The following is an 18787-nucleotide window of genomic DNA, read 5'->3' as shown; positions in this document are numbered from 1 at the left end:
TCCATTTCTGGAGAATTTTTAATTATGTAAATTTTATTGTATTTGCATTTTTATCTTCTCCTTTTACTCCAAATTAGTTTGTGATTTTTTAGGCACAAGTATTATTTATGTTAAATGCTAAACTTGACTTCCCCTATATATATATCTTTTTTTTTAAGCTATTCCATTGCTCAGTAGTACATCCATGCAAAAATCTTCATGAGTGACAGGCTGGCCAGGTTTTGCTCTGCAATTTTGTTAAGAACCAAGAGTTGACAGTTTATAATATGTGAGGTGAGTTATATCAGCCAATTACAATATGAACTGTAATGATTACATATACATGGTTGAGGGAAAGGCCCATTTTGTTCTAAACTATTCTTTTAAATGTTTAATTGTGGTAAAAAGCACTTAATCTTAATCTATTCAACTGTATAGTAATTGGCATTAACTGTGTTCACAATATTGTATAACAAAACTCTAGATATTTTTCATCTTACAAAATTGAAGCTCTATAACCATTGAAAACCTCCTCATTTCCCTTCTCTTGGACCCTGATAACCACTTAAAAAAATTTTCTATTGATGAGTTTATTTTAGATATACATATAAGTGGAATCAGACAGTATTTGTCTTTTTCATGACAGGCTTATTTCACTTAGCATAATGTCCTCAAGTTTCCTTCATGTTGTAGAAAATTATAGGATTGCCTTCCTTCAAAACCTGAATAATATTTCATTGTTTCCATGTACTGTATTTTGTTTATCTGTTCACCTATTGATGGATATTGTGAATAATATCTCTGTGAGCATAGGTTGGCAAACACCTCTTCAAGATTCTATTTGAATTCTTTTGGGTCTATAACCAGAGTGGTATTGCAAAGATAATTCTATTTTTAATATTGAAAGGAATCTTTTTACTGTTTTCCATAGTGGTAACAGTATTTTATGTTCCTACCAAGAGTTCACAAGGGTTCCAATTTATCCATATCTTCAAAAACATTTATTTTTTGATAGTAGCATTTCTGATCAATGTGAAGTGATACCTCTTTGTAATTTTGATTTGCATTTCTCTTATGATTGGTGATGTTAGACATCTTTTCATCTGCTTATTGGCCACTTGTTTATCTTCTTTGGAGAAATTTCTAAGTTTTTGCCCATTTTTTAACTTAATTGTAGATTTGTATTATTTAATTTTTAATACCAAGTTTTTTTATATATCTTTTAGATATTTGTTATAATATAGATGGCTTGCAAATATTTTGTCATTCTGTAGGTTGCCTTTTCATTCTATTGATTGTTTTCTTTGATGCACAGAAGTTTTTGAGTTTGTTGTAGTCCTATTGTCTATTTTGGGTTTTTTTTTTTTTTTGGCTGTAGTTTTGGAGATACACACACACACACACACACACACACACACACATATATATATATATATATATATATATATATACATACATACATATACTCATTCCCAAATCTGATATCATGAAACTTTTCCTGTAGTTTTCTTCTAGAAGTTTGTGGCTTTAGTTCTTATGTTTAGGTCTCCTTTTTTTATTGGTTGTTTTTAGTTATATATGACAGTGGAATTTATTTTAACATAATTATACAAACATGGAATATATCTTATTCTAATTCAGACCCAGAACCTCTGCTCCTTCTCTCTCCCTTCCACCTGCTCTCTTCCCTCTATTGCTCTTTCTGCCATTCACCCAGTTTTCTTTTAATTTTGAGTTAAGTTTTTTATATGGCATTAGTTAAAAGTTCAACTTCATTCTTTTGCTTGTAAGTATACAGTTTTCCCAGTACCATTTGTTGAAGAGACTGTCCTGTCTCCATTGCGTGGTCTTGCCAAAGATCACATTATATGTGAGAAGTTTTTTTTGAACTTCTATTTTATTCCACTGGACTATATAATTATCTTTGTACCAGTCCTATACTCGTTTGATCATAGAGCAATGTTTTATAGTTTTCAGTTTATAATTCTTCATCTCCTTTGTTAATTTTATTTCTAAGTATTTTATACTTTCAAGGTTATTATAAATTGGATTGTTTTAAAGATTTCCCTTCCCTTCAGAATGTTCTTTGTTAGTGTATAGAAACAACCAATTTATATTTATTCTTTAAATGTTTTATAGAATTCTGATGTGAAATCATCTGGTTCTGTGAACTTTTTTGGTTGATTACTGATTCAATCTCTTTACTAGTTATAGGTCTATTCAGATTTTTCATTTTTATATGATTGAATATTGGTAAGTTATATTTTTCTGGGAATTTATACATTTTAATCTGATCTCTTGACCATCATCTCTTATTCATTTGGATCTAGTCTACTTCTAGAAACCTGAATTTGGTGGTGGACTCTCAAGAATTCTGTATAGTAAATCTCTGCATATGGCTTGGTAAGACTTATTAAAGAGGGTGTCTTATATTGTATGCATCTTCTTCACTCATGGGGGTACTATAACTCTTAATATAGAAATTTCAATGTTTATCGAAGGCCACTTATGTAAAAGCTACCCTTGTGGAGAAAGAAGTGCTGCTTTTCCATCTCTGCTTCCTTTGATTTTTATTTTTAGACTTTAATGCATATAATTAATATAAGGAATATTTAAAGATCTTAAATGAATGTGAGATTAAAATTCTGAAGTTTTTGTATTAACTGAGGATCTCTGTTTATGTTAGAAAACCAAAAAGGAAAAAATTATAAAAATCAGTCCCCAAAGGGGACTTTTAAAACAGTTTTTAAAAGCTAGACTGACTATGTTAATTTCCTAATCTTGAAAATGTGTAATTTTGGTTGGGAGGTAGTAGGGATTTGATAGGTAAGGAATGGGGGTTGTAGATAGAAAGCATAGAAACTTGATTCCAAATTTATAATCTTAGGTCAATTTCTATTCCAGGCAACTGTATGTAAGCACATCAGGTTCCATGAAGACCCCACCATCTTAGAGGCAAAGGGAGTACAATAGAAGGATGATGCACTTTTATTGATTTTAACTGAGAGTTTTTTCTTTCCTTTGAGATTAAGATAATTTTAAGAGTGAAACAAGACTAGGAGTGTAGTTCAGTGGTGGAGTGCTTGTGTAGCCTGTGTAGTCCCCAGCACTGTGGGGGAAAAAAAAGGATTAAAACAAAAAGTTCAAGGTAATGAATATCTATTTTGCTGTTTTCAATAAAATTAGGAAAGTTTTTTTTTTTTTTAACTTCAAGGAACTTTTTATTTGGCAATGTTTACCTAATCAACTATATTGTTTTTTTTAACCTTCAGTTTTATGTCAGCTCTAGAATCAGTTTAAATTTCAATTAACTGTCGAGTTTAGCTAAACATTTAAAATTCTTGACTGAGTCACTGTTGTTGCGTTGAGTCATATCATGAGGAAATTAGTGCAATTTTAATGAAAGCATTTTAACTTCTAAATTCCAGTGAAGCAAAATATTTAATGTGCTCTAATGTATCCTTAGTAACTCTTAGTATACCTGGATATACTTCTCATAGAGAAGCACAGCTACTTGTGTACCTTTGACTATGGAATGGCCCTCCTCTATTGGGGAAGATTGTTCTCTTTGACCTAGAAAGGAACTTCAGGAGGGATATACATGGAGTGATGAGGGTGGTTGTAGATACATGCCTCATTAGCCAAATCAGATGAATCAAACTTGGGTGACCAGGGAATTGACCAGTGTCACAGGTGGATTTCTCTTCTATCTTTGGTCCTATTTCCTTCACTTCCTGTAGTATGTCAGTTTTATCTATCAATTTTATGCAAATGATTTCCAAATTATACAGCCTAGACGTCTCTCCTAAATGTCATATCAGTTTATCAACCTCCATATCTGAGATTAGAATTAAATTTCAAATAGACACCTTCACACTTAATATTTGCAAAACTGAACTTCTGATTTTTACCCCAATCCATACCACTTGCAGTCTTTCACAGATCAGTTTATGTTAATTCCATTCTTATGGTTGTGCTGGGTAAAAATCTTGGTGTCATCCTTTGTTTTTCTATTCCTCTTCTACTCTAGGACATCTTGATAGCTTTACCTTCAAACTATATTTGACTCTGATTAAGAAATTCTTACAAATTAAAAAAAAAGTCTCATAGAGATTAAAGAGAACAAGCCTAAATTCCTAAATTTACATGTTTAGAAAGTGATAAAGTCAGAACTCAAATCTATCTTTTCTTACTGACTACAAATAATATGCTTTTCCATAATATTAGTACTTATCCAAAGTAAATGTTGTAATTGTCTCTGCCGTTTTATTTAATTTTTAGTTCAAACATATGATTTGACCTCTTGTATACCTTGATCTTTATAAACAGAATGTTTTGTATTTCAATTAGATTGTGCAGGAATGCTCTAGGTATACAGCAATTGTTTTGTAAATACTTGCTAAGTTAGTTGAATTGACAGGTTCTCATCTGCCATTTCATTTTGCTCTGGCAAGAACCATGTTTTTAAATATAAGATGTATTTGAATATAAGTGTGTATTGGGTTAAAAAAACAGTATTCATGAAATAAGATACTCAAGAAGGTCCTTTAGAAAGTTATTTTTTCTAAGATTTCTTGCTGCACTTCTGATTTTAGAATAAGCATTAACTAGTTACCTTGTATAAATTTTTTTATTTGCTGGAGTTTTCATGATATGTAATATTAACCTGAATGCTTATCATTTGAGCTTACATTATAAAATTATTATTTAAATTAACCCACAAAATTTCAATTATCTTATATTACACAAAGGTGTCAAAAACATGCACTGAAGAAAAGATAGCATCTTCAACAAATGGTGCTGGGAAAACTGGAAATCCATATGCAACAAAATGAAATTAAACCCTTATTTCCACCATGCATAAACTTAACTCAAAATGGATCAAGGACCTAGGAATTAAACCAGAGACTCTGCGTCTAATAGAAAAAAAAGTAGGCCCTTATCTTCATCATATGGGATTAGGCCCCAACTTCCTTAATAAGACTCCTATAGCACAAGAAGTAAAACCAAGACTCAATAAATGGGATGGAATCAAACTAAAAAGTTTCTTTTCAGCAAAAGAAACAATCTGTGAGGTAAATAGAGAGCCTACATCCTGGGAACAAATTTTTACCCCTCACACATCAGATAGAGCACTAATCTCTAGGTATATAAAGAACTCAAAAAGCTAAACACCACAAAAACAATAACCCAGTCAACAAATGGGCTAAGGACCTGAACAGACACTCAGAAGATGATATACAATCAATCAACAAATATATGAAAAAATGCTCATCATCTCTAGCAATCAGAGAAATGCAAATCAAAACCACACTTAAGATATCATCTCACTCCAGTCAGAATGGCAGCTATTATGAAGACAAACAACAAAAAGTGTTGGCGAGGATGTGGGGAAAAAGGTACATTCATACATTGCTGGTGGGACTGCAAATTGGTGCAGCCAATTTGGAAAGCAGTTTGGAGATTCCTTGGAAATCTGGGAATGGAACCACCATTTGACTCAGCTATTCCTGTCCTCAGAATATATACCCAAAGCACTTAAAAACAGCATACTACAGGGACACAGCCACATCAGTGTTTATAGCAGCACAATTTACAAAAAATAAACTGTGGAGCCAACTTAGATGTCCTTCATTGGATGAATGGATAAAAAAATGTGGCATATATACACATGGAATTTTAATCAGCATTAAAAAAGAACAAAATCATGGCATTTGCAAAATGGATGGCGTTGGGAGAAGATAATGCTAAGTGAAGCAATCCCAAAAAACAAATGCCAAATTTTTTCTTGATATAAGTAGGTTGACTCATAGTGGGGTAGGGAGGGAGAGCATGGGAGGAATAGATGAATTCTAGATAGGGAAGAGGGCTGGGAGGGAAAGGGAGGGGCAGGGGATTAGCAAGGATGGTGGAATGTGATGGATATAATTATCCAAAGTACATGTATGAAGACCTGAATTGGGTGTCAACATACTTTATGTACAAACAAAGATACAAAAATTGTCGTATATATGTGTATTAAGAATTGTAATACAAAAAAAGCAAAGTACACATATAAAGGCTTAAATTGGCATGAACATACTTTATATACAGAGATATGAAAAATAGTGCCTATATGTGTAATAAGAATTGTAATGCTTTCCACTGCTGTCGTGTAGTTAAAAAATAAAAAAAAAAAATTAAAAAAGAAAGAAAACACAATGTTCAAGTATATAGAAAAATTTTATTAAAACATTTCTCTCAAGGGCCTCTGTATTGGGACTATCTTATAACTTTTAAATCTATTATATTCTAAGTTCCTTTAATAGATTATAATGGCATAAAGGAAAAGGGTTGTATCTTGGCAGGGAAATATCAGGAAAGAAGTTTTAATTGAATGTTGATTAAACTCTTAAAACACCCATTTTACTGATGTAGTCTTTATATTTTAATAGTGGTTATTCCTTGTTTCTGTAATTGAGTATAGCAATAGTGAGTATGCTAAGCTCACTTTTACCTGGATTAAGTGAAATTCTTGAAAGAAGACAAGATTACATTTTGGAGAAATGTCTATTTGTATGACATATTTGAAAAGTTTATCATGGTTTTTCTTATTTTATATCAATGTAGAACATATATCTGTGAAGTAGATTTTGGACCCAAAACCATTATGATCATTAATTTATCTGTATTTTTCTTTTCTATATTTTCAACTTAAATTTTACTTGTTTTGTTTCATCAGTTTGTGTTATTTTGATCTAAGTATGAAATTTGATTAATATTTAATTCATAAAAGCAATTTCCATGTCTTCTATCTCTCTTCCTATCTACTTTGACAGAAATGTTTAGTATGAAATTATTTAAAATATTCTTATGTGTTTTGTGAATATTTCTTAAAGCAACAAGATGATATTGATGTATTAAAAACAAAAACTATGTCTAGTAATTTCTGTGGCAACTGAATAAGTTAAAGATGTATAGCAATTTCAGCTGTAATGGAGTATATTTAGAAAGAAAACTCAATTTGCTACAGTACTTCTAAAAAACATGTCTGTTGGCAAACAAACCTAAAATAAAGGTTCAAAAAGAGATATTTAATGTCTGGAAAATGTGTTAGTTCTGTTAGCATTTGGAATGATGGATATCTGTGAAATAAACTATGATCAATTACATTGCTTTATTTTCTTCTTCACAGTGTATGCCAATTAAAGGCCTAGGATTTGTACTTGGAGCCTATCAGTGCATTTGCAAAGCAGGATTCTATCATCCTCGTATCTTCTCAGTGAACAACTTTCAGAGTAAGTACCCCTTGTTTTTGTGCATATATAAGTACATGCATAACATATATCATGGTTATTCAGATTTATTTTTAACCTTGTTGGAGTTATATGTTAGTTCCCCAATTGATTTGGCTTTCTCTCATCACTTAAAGAGTTTGACCTTTGGCTTATCATTTGTTTTGGAGTACCATAAAAGTAGGTCCTTATTTCAGTTTCCAAACATTTTAAAAGCCTGGAAATAATGTATCTATTGGGTAAAATCAATTGGGATTTAGTTATAAGAAATGTTATTGCAGAGATTACCTAAAATTAATTTTGCCAGTTTATTTATTTATCTGTTTGCTCATGTGTTAGTTTTCTATACCTCATGAAAAGTTACCACATGGTAAGCAGCTTAAAGCAACATGAGTTGTTTGTATCCTACAGTTTTCTTGGTTCCTTTTTGTTTGTTTTTTTATTATTTATTTATTTTTATTAGTTACACATGACAGTACAATGATCTTGACATTTCATACATTTGAATCAAATGGGATATCATTTCTCATGTTTTCATGGTTCAGGTTCCTAGTCATGGATTAGCTAGACCCTCTATTCAGGCTTACCAGGCCAAAATGAAGGTGTCACCTGGGAAAGGAACTCCTCTGAGGCTCTTTCAGATGTTGGAAGAATTAAGTTCCTTGCTACTGTAGGTCTGAGGTCTGAGGTCCCCATTTTCAGATTAAATATCTGCTTGGGGTATGTCTTAGCCCCTGAAAGTTGCATTAAGGCCTAGCCATCTGAACTTCTTATAATGTAGCTTCTTACTTCTTCAAAGCTACTAAAAGAACCGTCAACTTCCCTGCTAAGAGAAAACTATAATCATGGGAATCCTTGCCCTATCACTTTGCCATGTAATGTCACCTAACCAAAGGAGAAAATGTTCCATCATATTTATAGGCCATTCACATTCCCAGTGCGATGATAACTGCAGAATCAAAGCATGGTCATCTGATTACTTTATTACTAATCCAGAAGACATCAGTATTATAATTAAATACTCAATTTTATTCTTTTTGGTAGAAAATGGAATGTTGTTGTACTAGCATGTAGCCAGATATTAGATATAATAACTAACAAAGAGGAGTTTAGTGGTAAAAAGGGACTGGTTTCATGGGAAGTTATGTTTTGGGGTTGCTACAACTGGGACATATCTCTTATGCAGTTATCCATTAATTTTTGCCAGCCCTATTATTAGTATACATAGGAACATGCATCTCTACTAGGCATAATTCAAAGGGTCCACTGAGTCTGAGCCCTGAGTATCTTCCTCTGGGAATTTTAGTAAATACATATAGGATTATTAATAGATTGCTTTCTCTCTCTTAGAAAACACTATTCTTGGTCTTTAAACAATTTACATTAACTTCTAGGTTCTGGAGGTAAGGAATATTTTTCTCTCTTCCTCAGTTGTGTATTTTAGATTTTGGACTGAGTAGTGGCTGTAGGCAGAACTTTAAGATGGCTTCACAATTTCTGTTTCCACATGCAATACATAATCCCCTCTCTTTAAATGTGGGTGGGACCTGTAAGTACAATGGAATAAGCACTTCCTGGCTGAGGGCTGTGTTATAGAGCAGAAGCCAAGGTACAGTAGCTTTTATGATTGATTACACTGTATCATATAAGAGTCAATTGTTTCATGAGGGAGGAAAAATTGGAGGGAGGAAGGAAAGAAGGAAAAAAAAGATTTTTTTCCTATTAGCTTTGAAGAAGTATGGTTTCTTACTGTGAGAGGACTGTGTGGCTGGGGACTTGAGGGTGGCAAAACCCAATGATGGTCAGCAAGGAAAGAAGAACCTCAGTTCCACAATCACAAGGAACTAAATTGTTTTAATTATCTGAATGTACTTGGAAGAAGACCCTGAGCTCCCCTTGAGAATGCAGCCTAACCAAAATCTTGAGTCTAGCTTGGTGAGACTCTCAGCTGAGAACCCAGTTACATTATGACCAGAGTTATAGAAACAGAAACTAGGAAACAACAAATAGATATTTTAATCTTCTAAATTTCTGGGAATTTATTATGAAGCCATAGGAACCACACAAATGGCATGATTATGTGTTTTCTGAATGGTTGTTTTCTGTGTATGTATACCAAACCATGTAAATATCAGATTTACTTTGACATTCTTCACATTTATGGTCAAGATATAACATGATTAAACACTGAAGGATTAAGGGAATAGATTTTTAGCTTATGTTCTGTGAAGGTATTTTGTGTTTGGTTTACCCACATTTGTTCTCAGCTCCCACTAAGTGACTGAAATAAAACATCTAAATATTGTAGAACTAGAGAATGACTATATCATTTGCATATAACACTGCCAGGAGAAACTGGTTAACCTTTAACAACTTATCTTTATTTAATTTGCACACTCCTACTTTCTTCCTTATTTTAAAAGTCAGTTTTGTTTTTTTTTAAACTGGACGTATTCTCTAAGAATAAAGGCTGCTTTTTTGCTTAAGTCTAACTCTCAAGTTGTACATATTGCAGCCATGAGAAACAGGCTAGTTTTCAGAAGATGAGGATAGTTTTGATTTAGCTTTGACCTCAGTGCTTGCTTAACCATGACTGTCCTTACTCAGTGACAGAGTAGGAAGCTAGCTATTGTTATCATTTGAAGCCAGTGAAATGCTCTTTGACTAAATATATCTTTCCTGATGACTTGTCAGTTTGCATGAAAATCTAACATTAAAATCATTCCTTGTCCTAAAGAAAGAATACAGGAAGATGAGCTTAAAATCACCAGGATCATCAACCAAGAGCAATGCAAATATTACATGTTTCTGTATTTAAGTCTTTTAATTATAATATCCAGGCAAATTTTATGGGTAGTTACTTTCACACTTTCTTGAGGAGATAATTATGAAGTAAAGAATGACCACATGTAGCCCTGGGGCCAAAGGTAAAGAAGGCATTGGAGACCCAAATATAAGATAGCATGTGGACAACTGCTAGCATTGTCATTCATTAAATAAATGAATATTTAACAATAACCTATAAACATATAAATAAATGCATGTAATCAAACATTAATGATATGTGTGAAGATAATGTAAAGCCCTATTGGTCATTGGTACTGTATCTCAAATATTGAGAAGGGCAAGGGGAAGAAAGAACATTTGGGAATTAAGAGGCAACAGGAGGAAATTAGTCACAGAAAACAGACTACACAGGATTAAATTTACTCAATTTATAGTTGCAAATCTAGAAAAAGACACCAATGTCTCATATCTTTAATAATTTGTATCCCCTTTGGAAGGAGGAGCTAAGTCTGTAATAGAATATGTAAATTTGCCTTTTAAAAATCTTGTTAAAATGTGAAACAATTTAAAAAAATCTTTATTTTAGATCTCGGCTCACAGTAAACAAAGGGCTTATAAAGACCAACAGGGATATGTTCAAGTGACATGATGTGAAATTGTGCTGAGAGCCCAGAGACCATGTTCCTGACATCTCTCTTGAAATTGGTAGTCATATGTGAGTTAATAGAATCTGACACCTGGAAAGTAGCAGGATTTCAAAATAACCAAGTACTGATATACAGCTGTCTCTTCAAATCCAGTTTGTCCACTTTCACATTGATAAAATACAAGCTTGTGACAGTCTCATAATTTCCAAATTCATCTATCTGAATATGATTTCTGTATTCAGTGAAACTTTTTTCTCTTTTCTGTGGACATATTACCAATCCTTTGGTCTTATTTCTTTTGTCTTTTGGGTTGACTTCAGCTTGTATATATTTTCAGGTAAATTCCAACTTACAAAGGACCCATAGCTAAAAATGACAATCTTTACTTCACCAGCTCCATTTCCATTGATAAAAGTCATATGGTAGAAGAAAAAAGTAAAAATCTAATTAGAGATTTTAAAAACATTTCATTTTTTATTTTTAATTTCTTCTAAATAGTTTACGTGACAATAGAATGCATTTTGACACTTTATGTATAAAAGGAATATAACTTCTTCTGACTGTACATGATGTAGAATTATACTGGTTGTGTAGTCATATATGCACATAGGGTATTAATGTCTGATTCATTCTGCTACCCTTCCTACCCCCAGATCCCTCCCTTTCCTTCACTCCCCTCTGTCTCATCCAAAGTACCTCTATTCTTCCCCAGAAGTCCCTTTATCATGAATTAGCATCCACATATCAGAAAATATTCGGCTTTTGGTTCTTTAGGATTCACTTATTTTGTTTAGCATGCCATTTCCCTGCAAATGCCACAATTTCATTCTTCTTTAAGGCTGAGTATATATATTGTGTATATATACCACATTTCCTTTATCCACTCATCCATTGAAGGTCACCTAGGTTGGTTCCCTAGGTTAGCTATTATGAATTGAACTGCTATAAACATTGATGTGGCAGTGTGACTGTAGAATGTTGATTTTAAGGTCTTTGGGTATATATGGAGTTCGATAGCTGGGTCAAATGGTGATTCCATTCCAAGTTTTCTGAGGAATCTCCATACTGCTTTCCAGAGTGATTACACCAATTGCAGCTCCACCAGCAATGTATGAGTGTACCTTTTTCCCAACATCCTTGCCAACATTTATTGTTGCTTGTATTCTTTTTTTATTTACATATGACCCCAGAATGTATTACAATTCTTATTACACATATAGAGCACAATTTTACATAGTTCTGGTTGTATACAAATTATATTCACACCAATTCGTGTCTTCATACATGTACTTTGGATAATAATGATCATCACATACCACCATCATTTATAACTCCATGCCCCCTCACTTCCCCTCCAAGCCCTCTGTTCTATCTAGAGTTCGTCTATTCCTCCCATGCTTCCTCTCTCTGTCCCACTATGAATCAGCCTCCTTATATCAAAGAAAACATTTGGCATTTGTTTATTTTGGATTGGCTAACTTCACTTAGCATTATCTTCTCTAACTCCATCCATTTACCCACAAATGCACGATTTTATTCTCTTTTATTGCTGAGTAATATTCCATTGTGTATATTCCACTTTTTTATCCATTTATCTATTGAAGGGCATCTAGGTTGGTTCAGTTTAGCTATTGTGAATTGTGCTGCTATAAACATTGATGTGGCTGTGTCCCTGTAGTATGCTTAGGGTATAAACTGAGGAGAGGGATAGCTGGGTCAAATGGTGGTTCCATTCCCAATTTTCTAAGAAATCTCCATACTGCCTTCCAAATTGGCTGCACTAGTTTGCAGTCCCACCAGCAGTGTATGAGTGTACCTTTCTCTCCCACATCCTCCACAACAACTATTATTGTTTGTATGCATAATGACTGCCATTCTGACTGGAGTGAGATGAAATCTTAAGAGTGGTTTTGATTTGCATTTCTCTAATTACTAACGATGATGAGCATTTTTTCATATATTTGTTGATTGATTGTATATTGTCTTCTGAGAAGTGTCTGTTCAGGTCCTTAGCCCATTTGTTGACTGGGTTATTGTTTTTGCGGTGTTTAGCTTTTTGAGTTCTCTATATACCCTAGAGATTAGTGCTCTATCTGATGTGTGAGGGGTAAAAATTTCCTCCTAGGATGTAGACTCTCTGTTCACCTCACAGATTGTTTCTTTTGCTGAAAAGAAACGTTTTAGTTTGAGTCCATCCAATTTATTAATTCTTGTGCCAAAGGAGTCTTGTTGCTTGTATTCTTGATAATTGCCATTATGACTAGAGTGAGATGGAATCTTGCATTTCATCTCACTCTATAATAATATAGCCATTTTGACAATATTCAAAGAGTAATTTTGGCTTGCATTTCTCTAATTGCTAGAGATGTTGTGTGTGTTTTTTTTCATATTTTTGTTGCCCATTCATATTTCTTCTTCTGTGAAATGTCTGTTCAGTTCCTTAGCCCATTTATTGATTAGGTTATTTGTTTGTTTTTTGGTACTCAATGTTTTGAGTTGTATATATGTTGGAGATTAATGCTCTATATAAGGTGCATATGGTAAAATTTTTCTCCCATTTTGTAGGTTCTCTCATTACATTATTGATTATTTCCTTTGCTAAGAAGAAGCTTTTTAGTTTGAATCCATCCCATTTATTGGTTCTTGATTTTACTTCTTGTGCTTTAGCAGCCTTGTTAAGGAAGTCAGTTCCTAAGCTGATTTGGCGGAGATTTGGGCCTACTTTTTCTTCTATTAGGTGTAAGGTCTCTGTTCTAGTTGCTAAGTCTTTGATCTATTGTGAGTTGTGTTTTGTGTAGGGTGAGAGATAGAGGTCTAATTTCATTTTGCTACATATGAGTTTCCAATTTTCCCAGCAACATATGTTGAAGAGGCTATCTTTTCTCCAATGTATGTTTATAGCACCTTGGTCTAGTATAGGATAACTATATTTATGTGGGTTTGTCTCTGTGTCTTCTATTTTATACCATTGGTCTACCAGTCTGTTTTGGTGCCAATATAATGTTGTTTTGTTACTATTGCTCTGTAGTATAGTTTAAGCTCTGGTATTTTGATGCCACCTGCGTCACTCTTCTTGCTAGGAATTGCTTTGGCTACTCTGGGTCTCCTCTTTTTCCAAATGAATTTTATGACTGCTTTTTCTATTCCTATGAATGAAGAATGTCACTGGGATTTTAATAGGAATTGCATTAAATCTGTATAATGCTTTTGGTAATATAGCCATTTTGACAATATTCAAAGATGGGAGATCTTTCCATCTTCTAAGGCCTTCTTCAATTTCTTTTTTTAGTGTGCTGTAGTTTTCATTGTAGAGGTCTTGCACTCTTTTGTTAGATTGAGTCTAAAGTATTTTTTTTGAGGCTATTGTGAATGGGGTAAATCTTCCCAATTTCTCTTTCAGTAGATTCATTTCTGATGTATAGGAACATGTTTGATTTATGGATGTTTGTTTTATATACTGCTATTTTGCTGAATTCAGTGATTAGTTCTAGAAGTTTTCTTGTTCAATTTTTTGGATTTTAAAAATATAGGATTATGTCATCAGCAAATAGCGATAGTTTGAGTTCTTCTTTTCCTATTTTTCCTTTAATTTATTTATTCTAATTGCTCTGGCTAAGGTTTCAAGAACAATGTTGAATAGAAGTGGTGAAAGAGGACATTGTCTTGTTCCAGTTTTTAGAGGGAATGCTTTCAATTTTTCTCCATTTAGAATAATGTTTGCCTTGGGTTAACATATATATCTTTTACAATGTTGAGGTATTTCCTACTATCCCTACGTTTTCTAGTGTTTTGAATATGAAAGGGTGCTGTATTTTGTCAAATGTTTTTTATCCACCTATATGATTCTTGTCTGTAAGTCTGTTGATGTGAAAGTTATGTTTATTGATTTCTGTATGTTGAATCAGCCTTGCATCCCTGGGATGAGTCCTACTTGATCATGGTGAACTATCTTTTTTAATATTTTTTGTATGATATTTGCCAGGATTTTTTTTGAGAATTTTTGAATCTATGTTCATCAGGGATATTGGTCTGAAGTTTTCTTTCCTTGATGTGTCTTTGTCTGGTTTTGGCATCAGGACGATAACAGCTTCATAGAATGAGTTTGAAAAGGTTCTCTCCTTTTCTATTTCATGGAATAATTTGAGGAGTATTAGTGTTAATTCTTCTTTGAAGGCCTTGTGGAACTCAGCTGAGCATTCATCTAGTTCTGGGCTTTTCTTAGTTGGTAGGCTTTTGTTGGTGTCTTCAATTTCATTGCTTGAAATTGATGTGTTTAAATTGCGTGTGTCCTCCTGATTCAGTTTGGATAGGTCGTAGGTTTCTAGTAATTTGTTGATGTTTTTAGAGAGATAAATCTGAGGGGCATCGTATGCCATTTTTAGAGGGGTCCCAGGAGGATTGAGCCCTCATTAACCACAATGATATTCAGCTGAATAATCTACCTTTTTATTGCCTTCCCTTATTCTCTCTCACTCTATCTGACCCTTTACTTCCCAAATCAAATATCTATGTCTGAGTTCACATCGAAGGCCCCCTTTGCACAGGACCTAGATCAAGATAACAGTTTTAGCTCTTTGCTAGTAGCAAATTACAATTAAATTATGAGAACAAATTCTTTTTCTGTTAACACTTTTTGCATTTACAGTTTACAATAGAATATTGCAATGCCTCTTTTAAAATGTGAGGTATGGTTAGGAACAGTTTTGGTTGGTTGAAAATTTTGTTTAGCATTAAAATTGGAGGGCCCTATGTCTTTACTATCTCTACTTATTCTCTTGGTGATCTTATCCAGTCTCATAGCTCTGACCTTTAGATATTTATCTTCAATACAGACCTTTCTCCCCAGCCCGAGATTTGCATATCAAAATGCCTTTTGACATCATAATTTGGATATCCAGTACACATTCCTAAACTGATATGTTAAGATTGAACTTAGATGGTCTTCCAGTATCTTCTAAAAAACCTTCTTCATATGCATTTCCCCCCTCTTGGTTGATGATTACTTCACTCTGCCACTTTTTCATTGGACACCTTACATTCATCTTTGACTCTTTCTTCATGGTAGACAACTCATCAGAAATTCTTGTTGATTCCACCTTAAAACAACTTCTGAATTCAGCCATTTTTTTGTTTTTGTTTTTACTGCTACACTGTGGTCTGAATCATCATCAAGTTTTGAAGCTTACTGCTTCTACCTTGTCCTCTGTAGTATATTCTCTATACAACCAAAGAAATCCTTAAACAACATAAAGCATATCATGTTACTTCTCTACCCAAAATCCTGCTGTAGCTCTTTTATTTTATTTTATTTTTTACAGAGAGCAGAATCTAAGTTCCTATGTGGTTCACAGTGCACTGAACAAATTTCTGTTATTTCTCTGGCCTTATTTTCTACTACTCTACCCCACGTGCACTCTGCTTTCACTCCACTAGTCTCTGCACATCCTTTCACATGTCAGGTATGCTTCCTCCTTAGTTTATCCTGTACTCCTTTGCTGTGATTCTCTTCACTTACAAGACAATGTGGCTAACTTCATTGTTTTCTTTAAATCCTTGCCTAAATATCACTTCTAGAATGGAACCTACCCTACCCACTTTCTTCAAAATTGTGACTCCCACTGCCAGCATGTTTGATTCACCTCACCTTTTTTTCCTTCCAACACTCCTGAGTTTTGACATATGATCTTTTTTGCCTATTTTATGGACTACTATGTCATGTGTCTGTTTTTTTCCTACTAAAACAGATTGCATATAAGCAGAGAATTTTCTTTGCTCATTGATCTAGCTCACTAAACCAGTGCCTTACATATAATCTAGCATTCAAAAAATTGTTGAGTTGAGTAAGAATTTTTGTTTTATCAAATACTGCACAGTTTATGGTAATATTTAATCTCCTACCTCTTCCAAAAAATGTTTGAAGTGCCTTATGAAAATGTATATGGTACAGCAGAATAACAAAGATAGGAAATTGAGGGAAAATAAAATAATGATTATGAAAAAAGTTGGGGAAGATTAGATGTTTTTAGATTTATTGGAAATAGAACACAAATTTGGTACTGAACCAAAAGGAACTTTCAAATTTTCATTGGCTAAAAATGATCACAAAATTTTACAGAGATGAAGGACTTGTCATAAGTAGTTATGAGACTATGATAATATACCATAATCATGCTATAAAACTAATAATTCAAATATGCTAATCAGTTAATGTCATGCTCTAATTTTCAGGTTTGAGCAAGTCAAGGTACTAACTGGTCTCTCCTTATCCCATCTTGGAGTTTGCCACTTTAGGTTAAGTTCCAGTTTCATTTATAATAAAAGTCAATAGTATAAAATGTTTGGCTTGAATGTAGCCAGGAGGTTCTTAAGTCAAAGAGAAAATATTATTCTAGTTAGCTGAAGAAAGAAACTGAAGATTTGATTAAGAAAGGTTCTTGCACAAACAATAGCTTCCATAGATACTTTTTCTTTATTAATTTAACTTTTTCTGATTTCACTTATGGGAGCTGGCTTGTTTGAGGTGTGTTTGCACATTAGGAATCATTGTCTTTTAATACTGTTGTCCAGTGTCTAAAAAAGCCATTATATTTCAATATTCTGTTCATTGGTTTTGGTGGTTTCTGATGGGAAGGTAAATTTAATCTCCATTTTTTTTATCTTAGCCAGAAGAGGAAATCCCAACCTCTGCCTCCCAAATCTGCATCTCAGAGTTCATACTTTATCATCTCCTAATCTCTGACCTTGCTTGTTGCTCTGTACCTCCTGATACTCAGTAGGTGAATCCAGTACCACTCTGTCTTGTTTAGCACAGTAATCTCTGTATTCACCTCCATGTTTATGCAGTGGGTACTGAAGTTAACTCAATGTTTTCTCAATACCTCAGGCTCTCATACGTCTTAGCTTCAGATGTGTGTGTCCTGTTATTTCTCAAGTTTATACTAGCGTTAGACACCTGCTTTTCATCACTTCAAATCTTGTTTGGCTCTCCTTTTAACTCTAACCATTGCTATGACTATTTCCTGAATGTTTTGAATGCCATTACTTTACTTTTGAATGACTTTAAATGCATTTGTTTGTGCCTTTTCTCAGACTGGAACCCCAAAGCATGCTTCTCGTTTTCAGCTGTGTGGCACTTCTGAAGTCATGGTATAGGATGCGTGGAGGTACTCTAGACTCATGAGAACATATACTAGAAATGAGGGGGCAGTTAATGACTCCAGGATCCATAATTAATGAGCAAGGTTGATGGTAGAGAACTATTGTCCACTTCATCCCAATGAATGTCTCAGATTCAGAAGGCTTCTGGAGGTTTGAGCACCAGCTGCCCCAGGAGGGTGAAGGTTGCAGCTCCATTAGCCTTGTGTTGGATTTCCCTTCTTCTCTTTTTTACTCATACTTTTGAACACTTTTTTTTCAGTCACATGAGAATAATACTAGTACAGTGTCATTGTTCAGCCCTCTTTATTCTCTCTCTTCAGTTGATTCTATACTTTCCATTTGTTTCTGTGCTACTTATCATTGTATGAATTACAATAACTATCTTGATGAAGTTTCCTTGTAAGTCAGACCTTCTTACCCTAAGTGGATTCTTTACCTGTCAAGTTATCCAACAAGTAATCTTATATTGCTACCTGAGACTTTCATGTCTTCAACCTAAAAATTGGTCTTCCTCACTTTCAATACATTCTTACATGCTCTGTTGAGACATATAAGACTTTATAAGAATGATTTCCACATTTTTTCTGTACTTCAAAATAGTTTGCTAACCAATTCCACTCTCTGCAGAAAGCATAAAAGCTTAAAAATTAAAGAAAAAACTTCTGAAAATCATGAATTTACCTATACTCTCCAGTTTTATTTTTTTATTTTATTTTTTTTAAATTTTTTATTGTTGGTTGTTCAAAACATTACATAGTTCTTGACATATCATATTTCACACTTTGATTCAAGTGGGTTATGAACTCCCATTTTTACCCCGTATACAGATTGCAGAATCACATCAGTTACACATCCATTGATTTACATATTGCCATACTAGTGTCTGTTGTGTTCTACTGCCTTTCCTATCCTCTACTATCCCCCCTCCCCTCCCCTCCCCTC

The 18787-nt window shown here is 33.6% G+C and overlaps 1 protein-coding gene across 1 annotated transcript in view; it reads left to right on the top strand.

Moving 5' to 3' along the window:
- Window positions 1-18787, top strand: part of Gpr158 (G protein-coupled receptor 158) — a 480026-nt gene that overhangs the window by 273269 nt on the left and 187970 nt on the right. Inside the window, exon 4 of the mRNA XM_015495224.2 lies at window positions 7154-7256. Coding sequence (XP_015350710.1) covers window positions 7154-7256 — 103 coding nt within the window. The remainder of the gene's footprint in view (window positions 1-7153; window positions 7257-18787) is intronic.

The sequence above is a fragment of the Marmota marmota genome, unplaced genomic scaffold (assembly GCF_001458135.2).
Source record: "Marmota marmota marmota unplaced genomic scaffold, marMar, whole genome shotgun sequence".
In the NCBI taxonomy this organism is placed as follows: domain Eukaryota; kingdom Metazoa; phylum Chordata; class Mammalia; order Rodentia; family Sciuridae; genus Marmota; species Marmota marmota.
Note: the sequence above shows the minus strand (reverse complement) of the source record. Positions and strands in the feature narration are given on the sequence as shown.